Below are 24,762 nucleotides of genomic sequence, written 5' to 3'. Positions count from 1 at the left end.
CAAATCTTTTTATGTTTGCGTGTGAAGTGCTTTTGTGTTGCATTCTGTTGTCAGTGATGTGTTGTGTGTGTGCTTGTGGTGTGCTATTGTGCAGTGGCGTAGCGAGGTCGGGTGTCACCCGGTGCGGCACTTAATGGTGTCACCCCCCAGAGGAGGCGTAGCGACCCTTCCCGGGGACAAACTTTCAATTTTCAATTTGAACCCCCCCCCCCCCCCCCCCCCCTCAAACTTACGATTTGCACCCCCCTCCCCTCAAATTATTATATTTTGCTACTTTTTGCCTTGGTATCACCCCCCTAAATGGTGTCACCCGGTGCGGTCCGCACCCCCCCCCCACGCTACGCCTCTGCTATTGTGTGATCTGTTTTGTCTTCTGATCACTTCTGTTCAACAAAAAGAACTTGTAATAGTATTTTTACAATGCAACAAAGCACGGATTATATATATATATATATATATATATATATATATATATATATATATATATATATATATATATATATATATATATATATATATATATATATATGGCGTTCCCATTACCCCGAAAACCTGCACCAGATCCTTGGGTTTTAATCTACACGGGCTTTGGCTAATCTGTAACGTCACTGTTCCCAAGGCAAATATATAAATTATATTACTTGACCTCAGAATAAAAATATGATATTCAAATGAATAAAGTAATGTAACCACTTTTTCAATTTTTGTTTTATTCTATTATTAAATGGAATCACGCCCTTAAAAGGGTCATCCATAAATGACGTAACGCTTTTTTGGATGATTTTTACCTCCTTCCCTCCCATCCGTCACACATCGTCACAAAAAGCCAGCCCTCTTCCCTCCCGTAAAATGCAAAATAACAGCTAAAACTCGTTTTCTAACATTGCTTTTTTTATAATGCAAAATTGTAACGTCACACCATCTGAACCCCCCCCTCCCCACACACCGTCACAAAATTACAGACCCCCTCCCCCCTACGAGTATGACGTTATTTATGGACGACTCCAGATAAATTTAACTCGCAACAAGTGAACATGTTGTTAACATGTTAACTTGTTGGAAGTTATATTTATTGTTGTTTATCATTTTTGTCTTTAAAAGTACAAACAAATTCTGTCGCACTTTTTTAATCCCCCTCCTTCCATCTCATCACAAATCTTTAAATAAGTTAGATCCCCCCCCCCCCCATCCCGAAATGCAACATCATTTATGTACTCTCTCTCACCCACCGACTACATGGGTAAAATTTATAGACAATTGCAGAATTTTAATTAACCAAAAAATTAAGTTTAAAAATGTGTACACCATTCAATAGCGTCTTTAATTTGTCTATACACAGGAGTCAAATGAGAACACAAACGCCCCGAAAAATTATTGCGTCTTACAAATCAATGTTGTGGATGTGGACGACATGAACCCAGTATTTGATCAGTCCAGTTACCGCCTGCAGCTGAACGAAAGTGTAAAACACATATACTTGCATGTTTTCATTTTTGTTAAATAACATCTTGTCATCATTTTATTTTGTGTGTGGCGCAGATTGCAGAGGCGTAGCGACCCCTTTCGTCGCCTGGGGCGAACTTTCAACTTGGTGCCCTAATATATATATATATATATATATATATATATATATATATATATATATATATATATATATATATATATATATATATATATATATATATATATAAGCGCTCCCACCCACCACCTTTATTCTTATTTTACTGTTCCACAATACGCTTTAATAGAATTGGTTTCTTTTCTAAGTGATAAAGGTTATCTACTCAAATGCCCGAATGGACACTTGCCCGAATGCGACAAATGCCCGAATGCCACTTGCCGCATTTGTCGCATTCGGGAAATCGGCCTTCGGGCAAACGGCATTCGGGCAAGTGTCTATAGGGAATTTGTTGTAGACCCGTGCCCGGGGCGCACCCCCCCCCCCAGTTACGCCTCTGGCAGATAGCTGGAATTTATATTCATAAGAATGACCGAATTCTCCGTTTGTTTAGCTTGGTGTATAATAATCATCTTTTCCTTTTTGTGCCCAAAACAGAGAGGCCACTTTTGTCGGTCCCCCATGACAGTGCTGCCTCTGCCAGCTCCACGTCTCTCTTGGCCTTCCTTGCTTTCTTTTTTCTTGTTGCCGTCCAGTTTAGCGCTATTCATGCAATATCATCTGAATTCATTTTTAGGACTCTGTGTATAATAACAAAATAAAAAACAACAGCAACAACAACAGAAAACAACAACACCCATACAGTTGTACATCACCAAACGAATATCTTCCCCAGACTAACATATTTCCTTTCCTCGCCCCACCAGATGTACAGCCCGACGCAGTATTTCCCCACAGTTCCACCGGTGTCTGCACATGATGGGGATCTGACCATCAACACGAACATTTCCTTCACAGTCGACACCAGTAGGTGGCTCTTGATGTGTGGGTGTGTGTATGGGGGGGGGGGGGGATTTGCTTGGAAAAATGGGAAGTGGGAAAGGACGTATAGCGGATACAATATGATATCTAACAAAGGCTACACTGCGAAGATATAGCATGTGGGGTAATATGACGATAAAATATGTTCAAGTACCATTGTGACTTGAAATTCTGGTCACCATAGCGATTACATTTCAGGATCTGTAGGCTCAGAGGCGTAGCGAGGGGGGGGGGGGGGGACGGGGGGTACATATGTCCCCGGGCGCCGAACCTAGGGGGCACCAAAATGGGTTTGAAAAAAAAGTTAAAAGCTTATTTTAGCTGTAGTTTTGCATTATAAATATAAAAAAATATATATGGAGGGGGGGGGGGGCGGGCGCCAAACTAAAAGTTTGTCCACGGGGGGGGGGGGGGGGGGGGGGGAGAAGGGTCGCTACGCCTCTGTGTAAGGCGAGTTTGGAAATTATCGTCACCAATAGTTCATAGCCGCCTCCTGTACGGCCACCGTATCACGCTGATTCGTGTGTGAATCACTGCTTCGCTATTCGGATTTCGCCGATTGTTTTCAGACAGATTTCCGATGAATAACGAAATTGACGATAGGGGGACTAGCTCAATACGACAAAACTGGTGTTTGACAACACACACGGAGGGTGTGCAGGAAGATATTGCTATAGAATTTGCTCCAGGTGCCTGAGGCACAACTGCAGCTCCTCGCTGTACTGATAAGGCCATTTTGACCCGCTGGCTCCACTTGTGGCACATATTAATGTGTCAATCCCAAGTTCTCGTTGCCAATTTTTAGATGCTGAAAAAGGCGCTTTAGGCAGGGTGTATCAACAATGTCATTTCCAGACCCCCACCCCACACAAATTCCCCCCCCCCCCTCCTATCATCTTCTTCAGCCTGGTGTGGGCATGTGGAAAATTGTTGACAAACAATTTGTCTTTGATTGTAGGTTCTCAGAACATTTACGGAAGTAAGTTTATCCTGAGCCCGACAGGCTACATCGCTGTGAACGGATCACTTGAACAAGGGCTGTACAGTATCAATATCAAGGTAAATAAACATTCGGTTGGCTAAAATAAATCGCCCATTTAAAAAAAATTAACTTATATTAAACATTGTTTGCTTATTTATTACCAGGCGTTTCAACAGGATAACCCAATTTCTCGATTTGCCGTAGCGGTGTTAACGTTAAGCGTCACTGGGGTCAATAAGTTCAAACCGGAAATGACCAGAAGCCAGTACCAGCTGAACGTGTCAGAGTTAGCACCTGTTGGTTTGATTCTGCTAACGGTTGCCGCCACTGATAAGGATTCGGTTAGTATTTTTCAATACATTAATAATTAATATCTAGATATCTAGATCTTGATCTAGAAATCTAGATCTATAGATTCTAGGCCTAATGTTCTATATTGTGAATGTAAAATTAAGCTGCTTTTAATTAATTAACTATGATATCACTTAAAAACGTTGTTAGTTTATATGACACAACTTAAAATCTTAAAATTAAATAGTCTAATAACTTTTAATAAGGGGGTCTCCATAAATGACGTCACACTCGTAGGGGGGAGGGGGTGGTCCGTAATTTTGTGACGAGGGGGAGGGGGGGGGGGGGTTCAAATGGTGTGACGTCACTTTTTTGTATATAAAAAAGCAGAGTTAAAAAACGAGTTTTAGCCGTTATTTCGAGTTTTAGAAAACGGTTTTAATACATTTTAATAGGAATTGATCAAAATACTCTATGTTGGCAGAGTTCTGACACGATTTTGGAAAAATATCGATGTTTTAAGAAAAATTCAACATCAATATTGAGGGGGGTTGTAGGCTGAGGTGTGACGCCATTTTAGGGGGGGGGGGGGGTAAAAATCGGCAAAAAAGCGTGACGTCATTTATGGATGACCCCCTAAGTAAATATTAACTAAATAAATACATTACCTTCATACTAATATTTCTAATAAATAATAAATTGATAATAAAATAATATACTAAACTTGCATCAACATGAGATTGAACTGTTTCAATGATAACATTGCAATTTATATAGATCTAGATCAATTTATCAACAGGGAGACAATGCGGTTTTCGAGTTTGTTCTGGACAATAATGTAGACGCCACATTTAGAATAACAACTGACCAGGGTCAAGGAATAATTACTCTGTTGAAGCCACTTGACAGAGAAACTAAAGCGTCATATTCACTGCAGGTCTGATTCATTTCATTAGTTTTAAAAAGTTTAATTTTGTTGAAAACAAAACAAACTTAACGTCTATAAATTAAAAAAAAAACATTTTGTTGTATAATATTATAATTGATTGTAGAAACACTCATAATCTTGATAGGAATATGTAGATGTACTTACATTTAGCTTCAAAGTCATCTATGTATATAACTATTAACTCATTAACTTCTCAGCGTCATTTTGACAATGATAGAATTGCACAAAATCTCCTCTTTTGGTCAGCATTTAACTTATATGCTAGTTTTTCTGTTCCTTGTTGTAACAATGTTAGATTTCGCTCATCTGATCTACATGCAGTAGACTGTTTCTGTTTTTTATGAATCTTGATGTAAAGGATGATTATCTGCGGTCATTCTGTGCCTGCAGCCTTCATATTTTTTCTTTTGTTAGTATATTACACTGATCAGTTTACTGTTGCTATATTTATTATTTGTATTGTGCAAAAAAAAATTAAAATTAAAGATTTTTCTTTCCAAATGATAAAGTAAATATCTAAATTTATATGAATTGAATAATTACAATTTAATTAATCTAAAATGATTTTAACAGGTTTACGCTCAAGAAACTAAAACTGCAGAGAAACTCAAAAGTAATTTTAGCATCATTAGCATCACAGTGCTGGATGAGAACGACAACTCTCCCAACTTTACGCAACAGAGTTATCTCTTTACCATCAATCGTACTGGCGCAATAGGAACTCCTGTAGGGACGGTAAGCTCTCTATAGTTCATTCAGTGTGTCTAGCATAGGATGATTGGCTGTTAAATGTTGTATAGTGTGGTTGGCTATTACCAGCTCAATAGGCACTCCTGTAGGAATGGTAAGCTCTCTATAGTTCATTCAGTGTGTCTTGTACTGTGTGGTTGGCTTTTATGTGTTATATAGTGTGGTTGGCTATTTACCAGTTTATCAAGTTTTAAACTTCTTATCAAAAGACAGGACGATACATGTATATATGTACATATACACCTACATAATGTATATATGTGTATATGTATATGTATATATATATATATATATATATGTATATATATATATATATATATATATATATATATATATATATATATATATATATATATATATATATATATATATATATATATATATATATATATATATATATATATATATAATGTATATATGGGTATATGTATATGTATATACATATGTATATATGTTTATATATATATATATATATATATATATATATATATATATATATATATATATATATATATATATATATATATATATATATATATATATATATATATATATATATATATATGTAAAATATCTTATATATGATCATATACACATATGTATATCTAAATAAACAGATAAATGCAACAGATCCTGATGAAGGTCTCAATGGCCAAGTTTTATATTCCTTGCAACCATCAACTGATTTTTCAATCAACTCTCAAAGTGGGCAGATTTCTCTGAAAAAAATTCTCTCAACTTCAGATGTTGGCACAAAATATGTCACAGCCATAGCTACTGATAACAGTGCCATTGTTCAGAACAGAAGGTTGGTTTTCTGACAATTATAAAAATGTTGAGTTGCTACTAGACTTCATTTTCTTTCTAGACTGGAATGATTAAAATTATTCGTATAGGATTATAAGATAATATAAAAACATCACACAAATAAAATTGATAGGTGTCAATGCAACTCCTTATGTTTATTTTATCTAACATTAATTTTTGTTTTTCCAAAAATATATTTGTTTTGAATTATATTGGACAGTATTTTTTGCATATATTTTGAGGAATACAACCTAATCAGTTTCATTTAGAAATTAAATAAATTTATATAAATGTTTTACCTGTTATTTCAGGTCAATAGTTGTTGAGATTGCAATTAATGTATTATCTGTAATTTCAGGTCAACTTTTTTTGAGATTACAATTAATGTGTTACCTCTAATTTTAGGTCAACTGTTGTTGAGATTGCAATTAATGTTTTACCTGTAAATGACCAAGCACCTGTTTTCTCTACCACTTACACTTTTAACATTTCTGAGACCACACCTCCTAACACTGTGATTGGCCAATTGAAAGCTAATGATCCAGATGGCGACACTGTTATGTACTTTATCCAATCGGGGAACTCGGATAGTTGTAAGTCTTTTTGTTGGGATAAAATCTTACTAATGAAGTTACATATTCTTTATAATTTTCAACTGTTTTGAAAAATACATACGTTTTATTTTTTGTTGGTTCTAGAGAGTTATGTTCAAATATAATAAAAACATTTTAGCATGGTGACATGAGTTATATCATATAATATACATTCACAGTTTTCCAACTTGGGCAGTCAAATGGTGTGCTCACTCTAATTAAAGAAAATGATTTGGACGTTGACTCACCAAAGTTGATGTTCAAGCTGGTGGTGGTAGCAAGTGATGGTTTCCACAACACATCTACAGATGTTAATGTTAATTTCTTGTACGTCAATGAGTTTGACCCCGTCATCCAGCCAATCCAGAGGGTTCAGTTAAATGAAACCGCTGCTAAAAACACTATAATTGTTAAAGTAAGTTTTCACCTTTTGTGTTATATTTACACTTTTTATGTAGCTTAAATTATTTAATGGTATAAATATTTTTGTTTAGGTAGTGAACAAAAAGGCTAGCCAAGTAAAAATGTAACTGAGACATTTCATTCAGGTTAAAGCTACAGACAAGGACAGGGGCGCAGATGGTGTGTTAACATACTCTCTAGTTCCAGCCTCCAACTTTAGTATAAACTCAGCTACAGGGGAGATAACCTTAGCATGTGATCATTGTCTTGACTACAACATAAAACAGAGCTATGATCTCTTTGTATTAGTAGAAGATGGTAAGTTTCTTTTTTTTTAAATTTTACTTTTAAGGTAAAATAACATGTTTATTATAAACATTGTAATTTTATCAATACAAAAGCTGGTTAAATTTTAATTTTTCCACCCAAAAAATGTTTTAATTTTTTATATATTTAAATTTAATCTGTTGTTCTCAGGAGGAAACCCACACAAGTTCAGCTTCACTACATTTACTGTAGCCATTACAGAAATTATTCTTGTTTCACCAAAATTCTCACAAAAAAACTACGAAGTTTCATTAAAAGAAAACCAGAAAAACAATACAACTATATTGCAGGTAAATTTATTTATGATAATTATATATCAGTGATACTGTTGTGATTTTGTTTGTGATACAGTGCTCTTTTGTGACACTGACTGGGTTATTGTGTTTGTGACATGCACAATACTAGACTGGAGAGTGTACATCAGGGTATTGTAATAAAATAGCAGCTTGTTTCACTCTATATCAACCAACAAGATCTTGTATTCCCTTGACAATAAATTTGTATCAGCTGCTGAGGTTGTTTGAATATTTTTAACATTGTATGACCTGTATACTTTGCCCATGTCCAAAATCTCCAATGACCCATATAATTTGTCCATGTCCAAAATCTCCAATGACCCATATAATTTGTCCCTGTCCCACATCTCCAATGACCCATATAATTTGTCCATGTCTCACATCTTTTTATCACAAATTCTAAAAGAGGTTGTATCTTCACCCTTATAATAATTGTTTAATAAACTTTCAAGTGAAAACTGCTTAGAAATGATTAAAAAGCAGTTAATGCCAGTGTAATAAATTACTGGTTTATTTCTTAGTTACTGTAATTTATTCAGTAACATATTTTTACAAGCAGACATTAAAACTATCTATACCTTGCTCCTTATGAGATTTAAGTTAGCATGTAATTATAAACATTAAAAAATTATTTGTTGAACATTCAGCTGAAAGCAACAGACCCAGACACCCCAGACAATTTGTTAACCTACGGACAAGTATACCCTATACCAGCTGCAGCTTTATCTTGTTTTGTTCTCCCAAATGGAACTGTTGTATGCAACACATTGGATGCAGAAATAAATGATATTATAGTATTTGGTAAGTTGTAGAATGATTGCATATTTTTTTACAAAGATATTCAAGAGTGACCTCCCGTCCCATTATACGCCTATATATATATATATATATATATATATATATATATATATACATATATATATATAATATTTTTAGCAGCATTGATTGTATATGTATATAACAATGAAATTAAATTATTTTCATTCAGATGTTAATGTAACGGATGGGAGCAATATAGATACTGCAACTATAACAATCCATGTTTTGGATGTTAATGATAACTCACCTAATATAGATTCAATTGGTCCAATAAACTTACCAGAAAACACACCTGTTGACCAGGTAGGTCAACCTATTTATTAAGTTTACTAAATTTTAAAAAGATTTTTCAATTTCAACGGTAATTATAGTTTTAATAGCAAAAGTTGAGTAAACTTTTTAAATAACTTTTAAAGGGCAGAGGCAAAAGTATGCTAAAATTTTGCTGAACTGTTTTCATGCCTGTTAATTTGCGTTTATGTTAATTTCTTTGTTGATTTTTAATTTTTACTAATTTTTTGTGTTATTTGATTTACTAAAAAAGTAGTGTTTTTTATGAGCAAGTAGTAAATTTCTCAATCTGAATATAATTATATGAGCATTTCTTTTAAATTTGGTTTTAATCATAATTTTGTTAATGGAATACACCTTGAAGTCTGTTTTATAAAAATGAGAAATACTTCAAAGAAACAAAACTCAAAATAAAATGGCACAGCTCAATTATGCTTTTAAATACATTTTCAGCTCGTCTACACAGTGAAGGCCACAGATCTTGATCGTAGCAATGAAGGCTTCACATTTTTCTTGGTCGATGGAACTGATGGAAAATTTATCATTAATAGAAGCACAGGAGCTGTCACTACAGCTGGTGTCTTTGACCGAAGTGAAAAACAGACATACAATGTTGATGTATGGGTCAGCGATCACGGCACTCCACCAAGATACAACTCTACAACACTTGTTGTCAATATTGTAGATTCCAACACAGCGCCAGAGTTTGTAGATACCCAGAATAACAGGACATCTGAATTTGTTTTTGAAGTCAATGAGAATTTAACTATTGGAAGTTTGATTGGGTCGCTACATGCCCGCGACCCAGATTCTGGTTCCTCAGGCAGGCTTAGCTTTAGTATCCAAGGTGGCGACCCAGATAAAGTGTTCATGCTAGGAAGTAGTGATGGAAATTTGGTGCTTGCAAAGTCTCTTAATTATGAATCACAACAGACGTACACGCTGACCGCTGTGGTGGCTGACCAATCCGTTTCTGCACTGTCAGCAACAGCCAGGGTAACCGTTAATGTTAAAAATGTAATCGAGGCTCCGCAATGGCCTCTCCCATTTCCTGTGGTCTACCTGACTCAGTCCACCACCTGCAACTTCAACGTCCAGGCGTTCTCTCGTGAAGTTACAACAGTGGCAAGCAAGGGGGACGAGCCGGTGGAGTATAAACTTCTCAACATGACAAGTTACTTCACAATAAACAAAACATCGGGATTATTGAGGGTTACAAGACCCCTAAATGCCAGCCAGTATTCAATAGCTTTAGCAGCTTGCAGTGGAGATGTCTGCTCCAACGCTGAGCTCACAGTTGTTGTGCGAACAGATGACATCCTGGCCTTCTGCCCAGCTTTTGTCAATGTTTGGATAAATGAATCTTCACCAATAAACTACACTGTAATTGACCTGAACACAAACAAAGGGGACATTGATTTGCAGTACACGATTACATCAGACAATGACACTAACGATTTTTACATCGACGCTAAAAATGTAAATATTTTTTTTTTATTTAGTGGTCAAATTTTTGGTTTCCAGCTATTTATAACTTGATATTTAAAAAAAAATGGGTCTAAATATTTTTGAATTTATCTTTATTTTACAACTGAAAACATTTATCACAGGGAACATTGTTTGTGAGGAATAAGCTGGACAGAGAGACTATAGAAAAATATAACTTGTTGATTGAAGCTGTAAAATCAAGCTCTCAGGAGACTGCCACTGTCCAGGTAAATTTTTTTTGCCTAATGAATCTTGTTTTTACTACACTTTAATTACTGAAAATTTAAAAATGGTTTTCACTACACTTTAATTATGTAAAATTTTAAAATGGTTTAGCTACATTTTATTACATACAATTAAAAATGCAGTGATTAGTGAATCTTGTATGAAGAACCAAATTGGTAACATGTTCAGTGACCTAATTTTAATGTTTATTTTAAGACAATATTTCCCACAATACACATTAACTCTTACCATTTAGCATAAAAACATCTAAGTAAACTTATAACCTTTATGTGGTTTCACTATTTTTAACAACGCTCTAGGTAATTATAAGATTAACAGATGTACCTGACGAAGCTCCCACGTTCCTTAGCACTAAATTTGAAGGTGAAATAGGTGAGGATGCTAAGCCAGGAGATCCAGTTCATTTAATGGGGACTTCAATTGACCTCACTGTCAGTGCAACAGATAAAGATTTACACGCATCTGTAAGTTTTATTTATTGATTAAAATTTGATACAACTATTGAAATTGTTGCAGGCATTTTGTTCTTAAAAGAAGTTTATTATTATAAGTTTAACATCTCTTTATTAATTAGCTAATTAACAGTGTTGTAGACATCATGCTTTTTATTATCCACTTGTTTTATGAATTTATTTTCAGCTGTCTTACAGCATCAGCAATGAAAATGATACGTCAGCAGGGTCGTTTTCTGTCAATGAATTTGGCGTTATTGCTTTGAAGAAACCTATTGATTATGAGGGCATGGCAAAGGAATTGAGTGGGATATATTCTTTTTATGTACGTTTTTCCTTTAATAATTTGTTATATTGTGAAAAAATATCAATAGTTGATGAAGTAAAGTTAGAAGATCCCACATATATCCTGCTTGTCATAGCTACATAATAACATTAGGTGTGGGGATTTTAAGGACATAACTCTGCCTGGTGTGTGTGTGGGGGGTTTAGGTACATAACTCCGAATAGCCTTTTTAAGATCAGGTTCAGCCAACAAGCTAGCTGTCCCAGGGTTCAAATGTCAGCCATTTATATTTTGAATTTTTGTTAAATTTAAACCATCTTTACTCTGTAGGTTGTTGTGACAGATGGTATCTTCAACACTTCTGTGAGGGTTGTGGTTCACGTGCTGGATGCTAATGACAACTCTCCAACATTTGATGACCCTGGTCTCCTGTGGCTCAATGTTTCTGAGGTAAACAGTGTAAACAGTGTAAACAATGTAAACGGTGTAAACAGTGTTAACAGTGTAAACAGTGTAAACAGTGTAATCAGTGTAAACAATGTAAACAGTGTAAACAATGTAAACAGTGTAATCAGTGTAAACAACACACATGTGTGTGTCTTTGTGACATTTACACATACACACTCTCTATATATAACCAAGGAGTGGGTTGTATAAAATATAAAAATTTTTGATAAAGCAATAAGTTATTGGCACACACACATGACAATTCACGTTAATGTATATCATGTGGAATATTTGAAGGACTCATACCCGAGAGAAATTGGCAGAGTCAGTGCCAAAGACAGAGATTCACTGGATGCAGGAAAGCTGGAATACTTTTTGGACATTCTCTCACCTGTGTGTATGTATCACTCAGTTTTATCTTTAACACATACAAACTATTCAGTCATTAATTGTCAGTAATTTTTTCATATTTTCCCAAAACTATCTATCAATGATTGGTTGGTTTGGAATACAATGCAAAATATTTTTTAAACCATGACACAAACACTTGCACCAAATACCCTATTCCATGTTCTCCCACCAAGCCCCACCCTCTCACACATTTTAATATGACACACATATTTTGTTTATTCTACATCAGCAAAAGGAAATCCATTCTCAATAAATACAAGGACTGGGCAAATCAACCTGGAAGATGTCCTGGACAGGGAGAGGGTGGATGAATATTCACTCAGAGTAACTGTTGTAGATTCTGCTCAACATAATGTAAGTGTCATATGTTGGCCTATTGTTTTGTTATAACTTTTGTTTCATTGTATGGACATTTAGTTTTAAGATATTTTTAATGCAAATCTAAACCTTCTAAAATGTAGTTTAAATTGATAATTTGAATATGGCATTGAAATTATCGAAAGATTAATCCACATGTTGAAAAAAACCACATAACAGTTTCAAAGAAATATTTTGCAACTATTTTAAATTAAAATTATCCCATAAGCAAATAGGAAAATGCATTATGTATTATTTGCACTGTAGTTTTGTTAGTTTTTTTCTTCTTTGAATTAATTTATACAATTGAAAAAAGTTTTAAACCCACTATCTTAAAAAATTAGTCAAGTAGAATTTAATTTAAGGAAAAGTTAATAAACTATTTGAGTATAAGTACATTCTCATCTCATTAGATGGAGAAACTATGCCATTAAAACTAATACAAATTTATTTGGGAGAAACTATGCCATTAAAACTAATACAAATTTAGTTGGAGAAACTATGCCATTAAAACTAATACAAATTTAGTTTGGAGAAACTATGCCATTAAAACTAATACAAATTTAGTTTGGAGAAACTATGCCATTAAAACTAATACAAATTTATTTGGGAGAAACTATGCCATTAAAACTAATACAAATTTATTTGGAGAAACTATGTCATTAAAACTAATACAAATTTATTTGGAGAAACTATGCCATTAAAACTAATACAAATTTAGTTGGAGAAACTATGCCATTAAAACTAATACAAATTTATTTGGGAGAAACTATGCCATTAAACTAATACAAATAAACTATGCCATTAAAACTAATACAAATTTAGTTGGGTCTGGATGTGGGATGCTGATTAAAGCACTACAGGCCTACAATTTTAAAATATACATTTAGTTAGCCTAACATTGCTTCTATCTTATAAGGCCACAAAAGATATCAGAGTTACTGTCCTTGATGTTAATGATCAAGCGCCAACTTTTCCACTACAAAACTACTACTGGAATGTAACGGAAGGTAAGATAGCTTTCAATGGAGTTTAACACAGTATAGATGACTCTTCTCAATATGTTGTTTAGTATTTTTATACTTGCCCATTTAGCAGTTTTATAATCTACATAATTTTTATGAATATACCTAGTGTATGTTTTGTCATTGCAAAAACTATTTGTAATATAAAACTAATATGGTTTTAAAAGTTATATAATTTTTTTAATGTTGAAATGTTGCTGAACTTTTAACTAATTGTGTTTGTGATTAGAGGTTAATTTTGTTTCATGTCACTGATATTTTTTAAAAAATTGTCTTAATTTACGTGCATTTTGTTTGTATTAGCTGTAGACCATCTTTCTAAAGGTACCTTTCTAAAACATGAGTAAAATTATTGTATGCATAAAGAGTTTGGATCACCCCAACACCTCCCACCCCAGAACCTTCCCAAAAAAATGTCCAGTTTATGAACTGTGTATGTTACTTCAAGCTGTAACATGTTAAACAAACAGTTCAACAAATGATTTAACATTTCTGACATACCGAGGTTGTAAAGTACATCAAGTAATAATAGTTTCTTCTTCCTTCACATTTTTTGCTGAATAGAATTGTATACTGAATTAGCAATTACACAAATTTTAATACATTTTCAAATATAAAACCTGTTCAGTATATTTTTTCGTTACAAACATAAAGATAGAAATGTTTTAAAATATCTTTTTCCCGTTATGAAAATGTTTTTACTGAATTCTATGTCTAAATTGTATGTCTAAAAGAATACTAAAGTCCTTCTCCGGATGTCATCATAATATCGCTGTTTCAAACTATTTTTTTATGATTATTTAAACAACCATTTTTGTCTCTTAAAAAAGAAATAAGTCGAGGCAGAGTTAGTTTCAGAGTGTTGCATGAATGATCCATGCTTTCAGATCATGGACTAACGATCTCAGCAACTCCCAATTTTGTCATGTCAGGCCAGACAAAGTCTGTCATGATTAATTGCTCCTTTTCCCCTGCTGCCACAGAGCTCAAATATTTAACCACTTTAGTCATTTCACAATCCAGAAGAGGTGGACCATTTGAAGGTTAGACCGTATTTTATATTTAACTTTTTTTTCCATAGCTTAATCTGGAAAGTTTTTCTTATAAAATTAAAAAAATATTTAACTTATTAATTTAAGGCAGTTATAGGCACAGTTTAGTGATTGTTTATTTTATTTCTTCAACAGAAATAGCCAAGTACAATTCCTCAACTCCTGATGAATTTAATCATTATGTGGAAATGGTGTCAGCATTTATTTCAAAAGTTATCGCAAAAGATTCGTATTCTCCGTCTTACCTGTCCATGCAATGGATGTATCCTCATCAGCCAGACACCATTTACATGTGTGATGGATATGGTGTCAAGCAAAACAGTGAGAACTTCCACTACACATCCAGCATCAAAGTTTTCAACGTGGGTCAAACAAGCACAACCTATCTGCTCAATGAACTCCAGAAAGTTGGCTCTCAGCTGCACTTGCTGGAATCTGGCCAAACTTCTCTACACCAGGAGAATGACCTGTACAAAAACATCTTGTTCTTCAGCTCGGACGTGTATGATGGAAACAGATACAGACTTTTTAAGGTAAATGTTTTAGACAGCTTTTATTTTGGTTTGTTTTTTAAAGCTTTTTATTTAAGTTTGTTTTTGAAAGCTTTTATTTAGGTTTGTTTTAGAAAGCCTATTTAAAGTTAATTTTTTCAAAAGCTTTGATTTAGGTTAATTTTTTTTTAAGCCTAAAGTAAATCAGATTTTAAAAAATCTAATAAATAATTTTTTTTCTTTATTACTCACACTGCCAGCGATTTCAAACTGTTAAAAAAAATTGAGCATATTCTTTGAATTGACTTTGCAATGTACCAGCTAAAAGTGAAGCTTGTAGATTGAGGTTTAAAATGTGTTTCAGGTTCCCCAATGTGAGGGCCAGGGGTTCACTGCAGACAAAGCTGTTGAGACTTGTGCTGCCATGGGTGGACAGCTAGCCAGGATTGTGGACACTGCCCAGTTTGATTTCATCAAACAATTCCTCGAACATAACCTGGACGATACATTTAGCATTTTTATCAGTGGTCATGATGAGGCTACCAGCGACCACTGGGTTTACCATGGCAGTGATCTCCCTGTTACATTTTTTGATTGGGCAGACTCGGAGCCGTACGGCCATGTGTCTGACAACAAACATTGCATCGTGCTGGCGTTGTATGAATCAGGGATCAAGATGAGGACCAGTACATGTCATGGTGACACTGTCACAGATCGTACCTCGTATCTGTGCACTATGCCAGAGAAACAGTAACAACAGAGCGTGTCACATTTCTACTTTTGAAATAAAATCTTTGTTGCTAAATTAAAACCCTGCAATGTAAATTTTAAAATTGTTTTTTAACTAATAAATTCACATAAACAGACTTTTATGTTTTGAAGTACAGTTTTGCATCTTATTTTTTTATTGTTGAATCAATTGTAAAACAAGACTATTGTCGAAAAACCCTTTAAACCAGGAAATCATTTGTTCTTTGAAATTAAAATTTGAAACTTTGTTAATGTACTTGCTTAATATTAAATATATCTGGATATAGATAGAAGCCTAAACAATATAAAAATCATTGGCAGATATAAATAATTCTAAAGTAATTATAACAAGTTTATATAGCTGTTTATGAGCCATTGATCTTTGATTTATTCCTTTACAAGATAACCAGATTTTATTTTTATGAATTCTTAACTGGTGATTTGTTTTCACATATTATTTTGTTTCCTAATAGAGATGTTGACTAATCAGTTTAAAAAAAAAAAGGAATGGTTTAATTTCCATCACTATCACATTAAACAAATGTTTATAATTTGCCCCAAATAATTTGTTCTCCTGATTCTATCTTTACTGTTGACAAACAATTCTTTTGCCATTTGTTGTTTTGTGTAGAATCTTGTTAATACCAGTCTTCCAATTTAACTGTCCAGTACTGCCGTCATTGATACTTATTATAAATATCATTGAACTAGTAAAAGTAAACTATTTATTTCACAGTAAAAATAAAGGAATGGGCACATATTCATTTTTACTTATTCATCTTTGTCATGTTGTGATAATCATAATTTAATTTTTATTTAAAATATTTTCAACATCCTTAAAATTTATCAACTATATTTATTATAATTTTAGAATAAATATGCATAGAAAGTTCTTCATTTTTTTTTTACAACTGAACACACAATTTCTTATAATTAAGATAGGCCTACTATACAAAATATATTGGATGGTTACAAAAGAACAATTTATTTACATCAGATGAACCAAGCTTTATAAAATTTGAATCTCTAAAAGAGCAAGCTTCTCTCTTTGTTTAGTCTTCTACCTGATATTTCATTTAGGAGTTTAGGTAACACAAAATAGATACTTATACACTAACATATTAATATAAATTGAGCAAAACAGACAAATGTATATCCTGAGCATTTCGTGTTTTATTATATATATTTAGGATAGGACAGACACTAGATACATTTGTATAACACAGACATTTGTTTACCTCAGCAGTAGATAGAGACGCTACATAACAGACAGTGGATAAAAAGACAATATTTAGAAAGTATAGGCTACTAGATAACCAGGACTAGACATCTAATAGAACAATATTGATGAATGTAACGAATTTAACCGGATAAAAACATGCAATAAAAAAGTGGTTGTATTAAACAAAGATTACTGGAATAGCATTTACAGTGTTTTGTTTCCTTTTCTGCTAAATTTTATTTTTTATTGAATCCTTGCAGGTATCAGTGGATCAAGTTTAAACATAACAGCTTATGACAAGGATATTGGCAACAATTCTGTTGTTGAATACTCCCTGACAGAAGATACAAATTGTTCATTTACATTAATAAAAGACAGTTCAAATAATGTAAGTTGGATGTGAATGTTGTTATTACACAGGGATTGAGAAAATAATATTTGTTAACATTTGGAGCATAGTTGATTGAAGTCAATTTTTTATGTCTGCAATATAAATATTTAAGAAAACCATTTCATTTTTAATAACACTTTTTAGTATAATTATATATAATTATATAATAACTTTAGCCAATTATTGTTTTTGTTAATTTGTTTTTTCAAATAAACATTTTATTTTAATTATTTTTAAAATTTAGGTGTATGTTCAAGTTGTAAAGTCTCTGGACAGAGAACTTCTTCTATCTAATGGAGTTGCTCAAATTCAGTTGAAGGTTGAAGCTAGTGACATCCTACATGTAGGTACATCAGTAGCCTTGGGGTGTGTAATTAAGGTGGCTTATTACCTGAGCATTGTATCTAATGGGATTTTAAGTGTTGTTATGTGTTTACCACAGGATGAGTCAATAAAAATATCTGTTCAAAATAAAAGCTCATCAATATTAATGAGTATTCCTTTTTTGGCGTGTGTTGAAATTTTAAAATAGAAAATTCATTAATGTGTTTGAAAATTAGTTAATTAAAAAAACATGTTATTCCAGCTTGCCCCAGTAGCATACATGTTGTAATTATCATCAATCACATAGTGATGCAAATATTTTATGTAAACCCTACAGTTTTTATATTGGAGCAATTCTGTCTACTTTCAGACCTCCACCTGCACCATATTTGTTACAGTGATGGATATCAACGACAACCCTCCTGTGTTTTCACAAAGTCTCTTCACTGGGCAAGTAAAGGAGAACGCTAAAAACGCAACAGAGATACAGCTGGTAACAACTTCTTGGCTTCTTTTACATTCAGCTCGGCAATATAATAAACAAACTTCTGCAATAACTTACACCTGTTAACAGTTTTCTTGACTTCTTTCTCATCCAATCTGGCAATCTTAACATTTGTAACAGCTAACATTCAGCTGGTAGCAGTTTTTTTTTGCTTCTTTTATATCCAAGCTGGCAAGCTGACTTACAGCTGGCCACAATTATTAGATTATTTCCAAGTTGGTAATCTAACATTTTAGTAGCTTACACTAGCATATATTTTTAGCCATTTCTGGCATTTTAGAGGCTGAAGAGTATTGGGTATTTAAGTTTTCTTGTAAAACAAAAGCTTAATTTTAGAACAACTTTACCACTATAGATGTTAAAAACAAATTGTTAATTTTGTAATGATATATTTTCTAATACATACACATTTGATTAAACTACAAAGAACAAAGATGTTTCTTTTAGTCCCCAGCAATAACTGTGTCTGATGATGATGGCCCAGAGTATGGGAGAGAAACAGTTAGATTTAAACTGGCAGACAATAGTTCATTTTTTAGTATTGACCCTATTACTGGAAAACTATTTGTGAGATTTTTAACTGTACAAGATCATTTGGATAGAGAAACAAATTCTGTTTACAACGTGATGGTAATTAAATGGTTTTTTTCCTATCTATAAATCATCATAATCATTTTCCGTTTGTGCCTAAGACACAAGGAGCAGATGAAGTAGAGTTTGTATGATTAAGAGACATTGGCATATGAAGGAAAAGTGTGGTCAGCACTATGCTGCCTTTGTTTTCCTAACGTAAGTTGGGTACCTGTCAGAGCTGTGTGGACTCAGGGATGTTCCACTGATTTGAATCTGGATTTGAACTTTAGACTCTCAGGTTAGCAGTCTAGCTCTCTACCGTTAGGCCATGCTGTCCCATTATCTATAAATAATTGTACTTATTTCTTTTGCTAATGGGGTTGAACTCAAATTAAACATTAACAATACTAAAATCATGAAACAGAATACAACTAACTAAGAACCTATTAAAATAAAAAACACACAAGCAGGGGAAGTGAAAGATTTCTCATTCCACGACAGCACAAAAGGAAAAAGAAAACAATAAATACTATCTTAAGATAGCTGTTCACTTATGCTGATTTATTAAATGCGATGGTATAACTCAAGATAAAATCTAGTAATAACTGATCTCAATAGAATAATAAGTTAACTATTTTAATATAAAATAAATATATATTAGTGCAGTAATTTAATCAATATGTAGCCTTCATTCAAACAATAATTTGGTTGATCTTTACAAACCTATCAGAATGATCTTTTAAGTAAAAGTATATTTGTTTATTGTTCCAAATCCGTATGAATGATCTTTTAAGTAAAAGTATATTTGTTTATTGTTCCAAATCCATATGAATGATCTTTTAAGTAAAAGTGTATTTGTTTATTGTTCCAAACCTATAAGAATGATTTTTAAAGTGAAAGTATATTTGTTGTTCAGGTCATTGCTACGGATGATTATGGCAAGGGCTTTTCTGCAAATGCCAGCATTGTTGTAAATATCACAGATGTCAATGATGAGAAGCCAGTGTTCAAGAAAAGTTCCTACATATTTTCTGTACCTGAAGATGCTCAAATAGGCTATACTGTTGGTAAACTAGATGCGCTGGATAATGACACAAGTGGTGGCATTACATTGTATTCCCTTGTTGGTTCAGACATGTTTGCTATTGACAGCATCACAGGTTAAAATATTTTCTTTTTCTTTCACTAATGCAATATCAATAGTGATATCATATTGATGATGACAAAAATCTCTTTAATTTTGTTAAATGTGTCTAAAATGTAAAAGTGAAAAAATTAATATAACATATAAAATAGTTTTTAAAAAAAATCATCATGTTCCATAGACCCAAACAAGTTCTGTTATTTCAGGAGTTATAAAAGTGACTGGGCGTCTTGAAGGGAAAATATCTTCGCTAACATTAAATGCTACAGCCACTGATTTTGTAAATGGCTTCAGCTATGCCGTGGTCATCATCAACATCACAGATGTCAATGACCACTGTCCGGAGTGGGATCCTGCCTCCCTCACTTTCAGTGTTAGCGAGACTGGTCAGGCGGGAGATTTTATTGGTCAGCTAAATGCCAGTGATGCAGACTTTGGTGCCAATGGGGCTGTTTCATATTACATCAACAACACAGGTAGCTGCACGTTGAAATACTGGAGTCTTATGTTAACACAGCTTTCTAATGTTTGATTTACAACTGATTAATGAAACTTAACAAATCTTTTTAATGTTTTTTTCATCCAGCTGCAGATCTGTGGCTTCATATTTCACAGACAGGGAATATAACTCTGCTAAAAGCACCGTCAGGTGTGGCGTATGACTTAAATGTTTATGCGACTGATGGCGGAGACCTACCCTGTGTTACACAAGCCAAACTTCACATTAATGTTATTGGTGTAAATAGATATCCCCCTGAGATCTGCTATAATGACGTCTGTGGAGTTCAGTCTGCAACGGTTTGTAGACTAAACTTTCAGTCATTTCTGTGCAATCATTGATTTCTGTATTTTAAAATTCACTAGTAGAATTGTGCAAATTTTAAATTCTTGTTACAATAGTTTTGAAGAATATTTGATACTATCTGTAAAATATCATAGACATTACAGTTAATGATTATATTTTTAACACACTTTAAAATTATGTTTAATAACAAATGATAAATGAAAACAAGTTAAGTATTTATTGATATAACTTGTTTTTATTTATGTTCGATAACCATCAGTTTAAGTACATTAAAATACAACTATTTGCTTAAATTTTAATTATTAAAATGTTTGAAAAAAAAATCATCAGTAAAAAATAAACTTTCCACAGTTTGATTTTATACCTGACAAATCAAAAATGGGCTCAGTCATTGGCCAGATTTCTGCCAGGGACAATGATACTGGGATTAATGGGAAGGTTACATTTAGCCTTGCTGGCAATGGAAGTGATTTCATTAATGTTTCTGATTTGGGCTTCCTTACTCTGAAAAAAAATATTGATTTAAAAAAGATGGTAAATAAATAGACTTATTGTTAAAAACCAAAAAATTAGCCATTAATTAATTGTAATTTAAGTTTTCTAAAAAAATAACATTTAAATTATTTTAATAGATGAGCTCAATCTTATAAAGCGCATCTTCCTTTATGTTTGAAAGGGCAATCAAGTTCTTCCTAACAATACTTTAAAAGTGACCATCTTGGCAATTGATGGAGGAACAGACCACAAGACTGCCAACGCAACACTAGTGATTCGTATTATGGGAGCAGTAGTCATCAGTTTCAGCAATATCAGCTACACTTTTAATGTTGATGAAAACAAAAACAACAGTACATACACTTTTTATATATACTAAATCTAGTAGAAACAACAGTACATACACTTTTTATATATACTAAACCTAGTAGAAACAACTCTTAAAAGCCTTGTAAAGATAAATTGGCTCATAACAAAATGATGTTTATCATCCTATCCTTCTGTTCATTTTTTTAAGCTGATTTAGCTTTCTCTCTGTATACATGTTTTAAATATTATCATGTATTTGTTTAAAATATATAAAAAGACCTTATGTTTTAAAATATTTTATCTAGTTAACCCTTTTCAATCTCATTAACTAAAGAAAACAATGATTCACCCCTTTCTGTATCGTATGGCAGCTTTTGTTGGTAGAGTTGAAGCCAAATCTGACCTATCCAATCAAATCAGCTATACCATAATAACAAAGGATGTTCCTTTCAAAATAATTGGCACAAATGTAAGTATTTGCTTTCTTTTTCCTTTAAGGACACAGTTTGTTACCAGTTTCAACCCAATTGTTTGAAACTGTTCTTGTTAATCAATGCTGAACCTCTAAGTATTAAACTATTATTTTTCTAAACATCAAGGGTACAATAACCACAACCTCAGCGCTGGACAGGGAAGTGAAAGAGAGTTATGTGTTCATAGTTTCAGCTAGTGATGGACAGGGCTCATCCAAAGTGTTGGTCAGTTTTACTTGTTTTACTAAACATTATTACTTACGCTAAATAAAGTTAATTTTTAACTAGTATATATATAAATCTTAAAGCCCAAAATACATTCTCAACAAAATGATGAGTTTCTAAATATATGAAGCCCAAATACATGCATAGATGAAAGACTTTGTCCAAATATCCATCAAGTTAATGCTCTTATTAAATTTTTAATTTCATTTAATTCAAAATATCCAAATAAAATAGCAATACAATGAATAAAATGTTAATATGTTTTTAGTGATTTATTTAGGCTTCTCTTGAATTTGGCAAATGTAAATATACATTGTTAAAAATTTTCTTTTGATTTTGTCTTTGTGAAAATAAATGATGAGAAATATTTTCCTTGATTTAGGTGATTGTAGAGATAAATATTTTCCTTGATTTAGGTGATTGTGGAGATAAATGATGAGAAATATTTTCCTTGATTTAGGTGATTGTGGAGATAAATGCTGAGAAATATTTCCTTGATTTAGGTGATTGTGGAGATAAATGCTGAGAAATATTTCCTTGATTTAGGTGATTGTGGAGATAAATGATGAGAAATATTTTCCTTGATTTAGGTGATTGTGGAGATAAATGCTGAGAAATATTTTCCTTGATTTAGGTGATTGTAGAGATAAATGGTAAGAAATATTCTCCTTGATTTATGTGATTGTGGAGATAAATGCTGAGAAATATTTCCTTGATTTAGGTGATTGTGGAGATAAATGATGTGAATGAATTTGCCCCAGTGTTTGATGACAACAGCATCACTGTGTTAGTAGAAGAAAATCAGATCAAACCCAACCTGGTCAGTGTGCACGCCCATGATGACGACGCCACTGATAATGTTGTCACTTATGAGCTGCTAGATAGTGAAGCATGTAAGAAATTTTTTTTTGAAATACTGCTCATCACGCAATACATATTCTTCAATAATGTTTATGTAAAATAAGTAAAAAAAATTTTATGACATACAATTTTGATTTCTTTTGATTACTTTTTTTTTTAAAGATAACTGTTGACCTAATAATAACATCTTTTCCACATAGTTCCACAGTTTAATGTTAGTGAGAAAACTGGTAGCATTAATCTGGTGAGACCCTTGGATGCAGAGAAGGAGAGAAATTACACCCTGCACATTATGGTAAGATAACTTTAGCATTCTACAGTAACATTTTTGTTTCAAAATATTAAAAGGTATAGACTTGTACTGTTAAGTGTATTAAATGCCTATGGAAATTTATGAAGAACTATCAGTTGATTTAAGTATACACAGTGCTTTTTAAAGGTTCACTAAAACACAGTTTAATTTCTTTACAGGCAAAAGTTTTTAAAAGTTCACTAAAACACAGTTTAATTTCTTTACAGGCAAAAGATGCAGGGACCCCTGAGAGAATTGCAACGGCCACAGTCACTGTTGAAGTTTTGGATGTGAATGAATATCCTCCAGTGTTTGAAAAACTTTTTTATGAATTTAATATAACCAAGTCTGACACGATTCCTCAAGAGGTTAGCTCTTTGTTGAATTCATTTAAAAAATATGATATATTCCATTGTTTCATCCATCTCACCTGAACTCATCCATCTCACCTGCTCATCTATCTCACCTGAACTCATCTATCTCACCTGAACTCATCTATCTTACCTAAACTCATCCATCTCACCTGAACTCATCTATCTCACCTGAACTCATCTATCTTACCTAAACTCATCCATCTCACCTGAACTCATCCATCTCACCTGAACTCATCTATCTCACCTGAACTCATCTATCTCACCTGAACTCATCTATCTCACCTGAACTCATCTATCTTACCTAAACTCATCTCACCTGAACTCATCTATCTCACCTGAACTCATCTATCTCACCTGAACTCATCCATCTTACCTGAACTCATCCATCTCACCTGAACTCATCTATCTCATCTGAACTCATCTATCTCACCTGAACTCATCTATCTCACATGCACTCATCCATCTTACCTGAACTCATCCATCTCACCTGAACTCATCTATCTCACCTGAACTCATCCATCTCACCTGAACTCATCCATGTCACCTGAACTCATCTATCTCACCTGAACTCATCTATCTCACATGCACTCATCCATCTTACCTGAACTCATCCATCTCACCTGAACTCATCCATCTTACCTGAACTCATCCATCTCACCTGAACTCATCCATCTCACCTGAACTCATCTATCTCACATGCACTCATCCATCTCACCTGAACTCATCTCTTTCACCTGAACTCATCCATCTTACCTGAACTCATCTATCTCACCTGAACTCATCTATCTCACCTGAACTCATCTATCTCACATGCACT

The 24,762-nt window shown here is 33.2% G+C and overlaps 1 protein-coding gene across 4 annotated transcripts in view; it reads left to right on the top strand.

Annotated features, from left to right (window-relative positions):
* The window catches only part of LOC131954214 (protocadherin Fat 4), a 56,483-nt gene that overhangs the window by 17,712 nt on the left and 14,009 nt on the right, over positions 1-24,762 (top strand). For all 4 annotated transcript variants that reach the window (XM_059317771.1, XM_059317770.1, XM_059317772.1 and 1 more), the window contains exons 9-43: positions 1,340-1,462; positions 2,326-2,425; positions 3,399-3,499; positions 3,587-3,763; positions 4,513-4,650; positions 5,236-5,397; positions 6,030-6,220; positions 6,625-6,812; positions 6,992-7,227; positions 7,361-7,532; positions 7,692-7,831; positions 8,485-8,638; positions 8,826-8,959; positions 9,401-10,426; positions 10,558-10,662; positions 10,981-11,145; positions 11,321-11,458; positions 11,750-11,869; positions 12,164-12,263; positions 12,507-12,631; positions 13,554-13,644; positions 17,435-17,562; positions 17,810-17,908; positions 18,260-18,382; positions 18,842-19,024; positions 19,884-20,127; positions 20,318-20,587; positions 20,698-20,909; positions 21,268-21,450; positions 21,593-21,764; positions 22,092-22,189; positions 22,320-22,418; positions 23,140-23,311; positions 23,480-23,574; positions 23,799-23,939. In XM_059317771.1, the coding sequence (XP_059173754.1) occupies positions 1,340-1,462; positions 2,326-2,425; positions 3,399-3,499; positions 3,587-3,763; positions 4,513-4,650; positions 5,236-5,397; positions 6,030-6,220; positions 6,625-6,812; positions 6,992-7,227; positions 7,361-7,532; positions 7,692-7,831; positions 8,485-8,638; positions 8,826-8,959; positions 9,401-10,426; positions 10,558-10,662; positions 10,981-11,145; positions 11,321-11,458; positions 11,750-11,869; positions 12,164-12,263; positions 12,507-12,631; positions 13,554-13,644; positions 17,435-17,562; positions 17,810-17,908; positions 18,260-18,382; positions 18,842-19,024; positions 19,884-20,127; positions 20,318-20,587; positions 20,698-20,909; positions 21,268-21,450; positions 21,593-21,764; positions 22,092-22,189; positions 22,320-22,418; positions 23,140-23,311; positions 23,480-23,574; positions 23,799-23,939 (6,105 nt within the window). The remainder of the gene's footprint in view (positions 1-1,339; positions 1,463-2,325; positions 2,426-3,398; positions 3,500-3,586; positions 3,764-4,512; positions 4,651-5,235; positions 5,398-6,029; positions 6,221-6,624; positions 6,813-6,991; positions 7,228-7,360; positions 7,533-7,691; positions 7,832-8,484; positions 8,639-8,825; positions 8,960-9,400; positions 10,427-10,557; positions 10,663-10,980; positions 11,146-11,320; positions 11,459-11,749; positions 11,870-12,163; positions 12,264-12,506; positions 12,632-13,553; positions 13,645-17,434; positions 17,563-17,809; positions 17,909-18,259; positions 18,383-18,841; positions 19,025-19,883; positions 20,128-20,317; positions 20,588-20,697; positions 20,910-21,267; positions 21,451-21,592; positions 21,765-22,091; positions 22,190-22,319; positions 22,419-23,139; positions 23,312-23,479; positions 23,575-23,798; positions 23,940-24,762) is intronic.

This window comes from Physella acuta, unplaced genomic scaffold (genome assembly GCF_028476545.2).
Source record: "Physella acuta isolate Inbredline_101_S28 unplaced genomic scaffold, ASM2847654v3 ptg000979l, whole genome shotgun sequence".
NCBI lineage: Eukaryota > Metazoa > Mollusca > Gastropoda > Physidae > Physella > Physella acuta.
The sequence above is the reverse complement of the archived record's forward strand: the minus strand, read 5'-3'. Positions and strand labels throughout refer to the sequence as shown.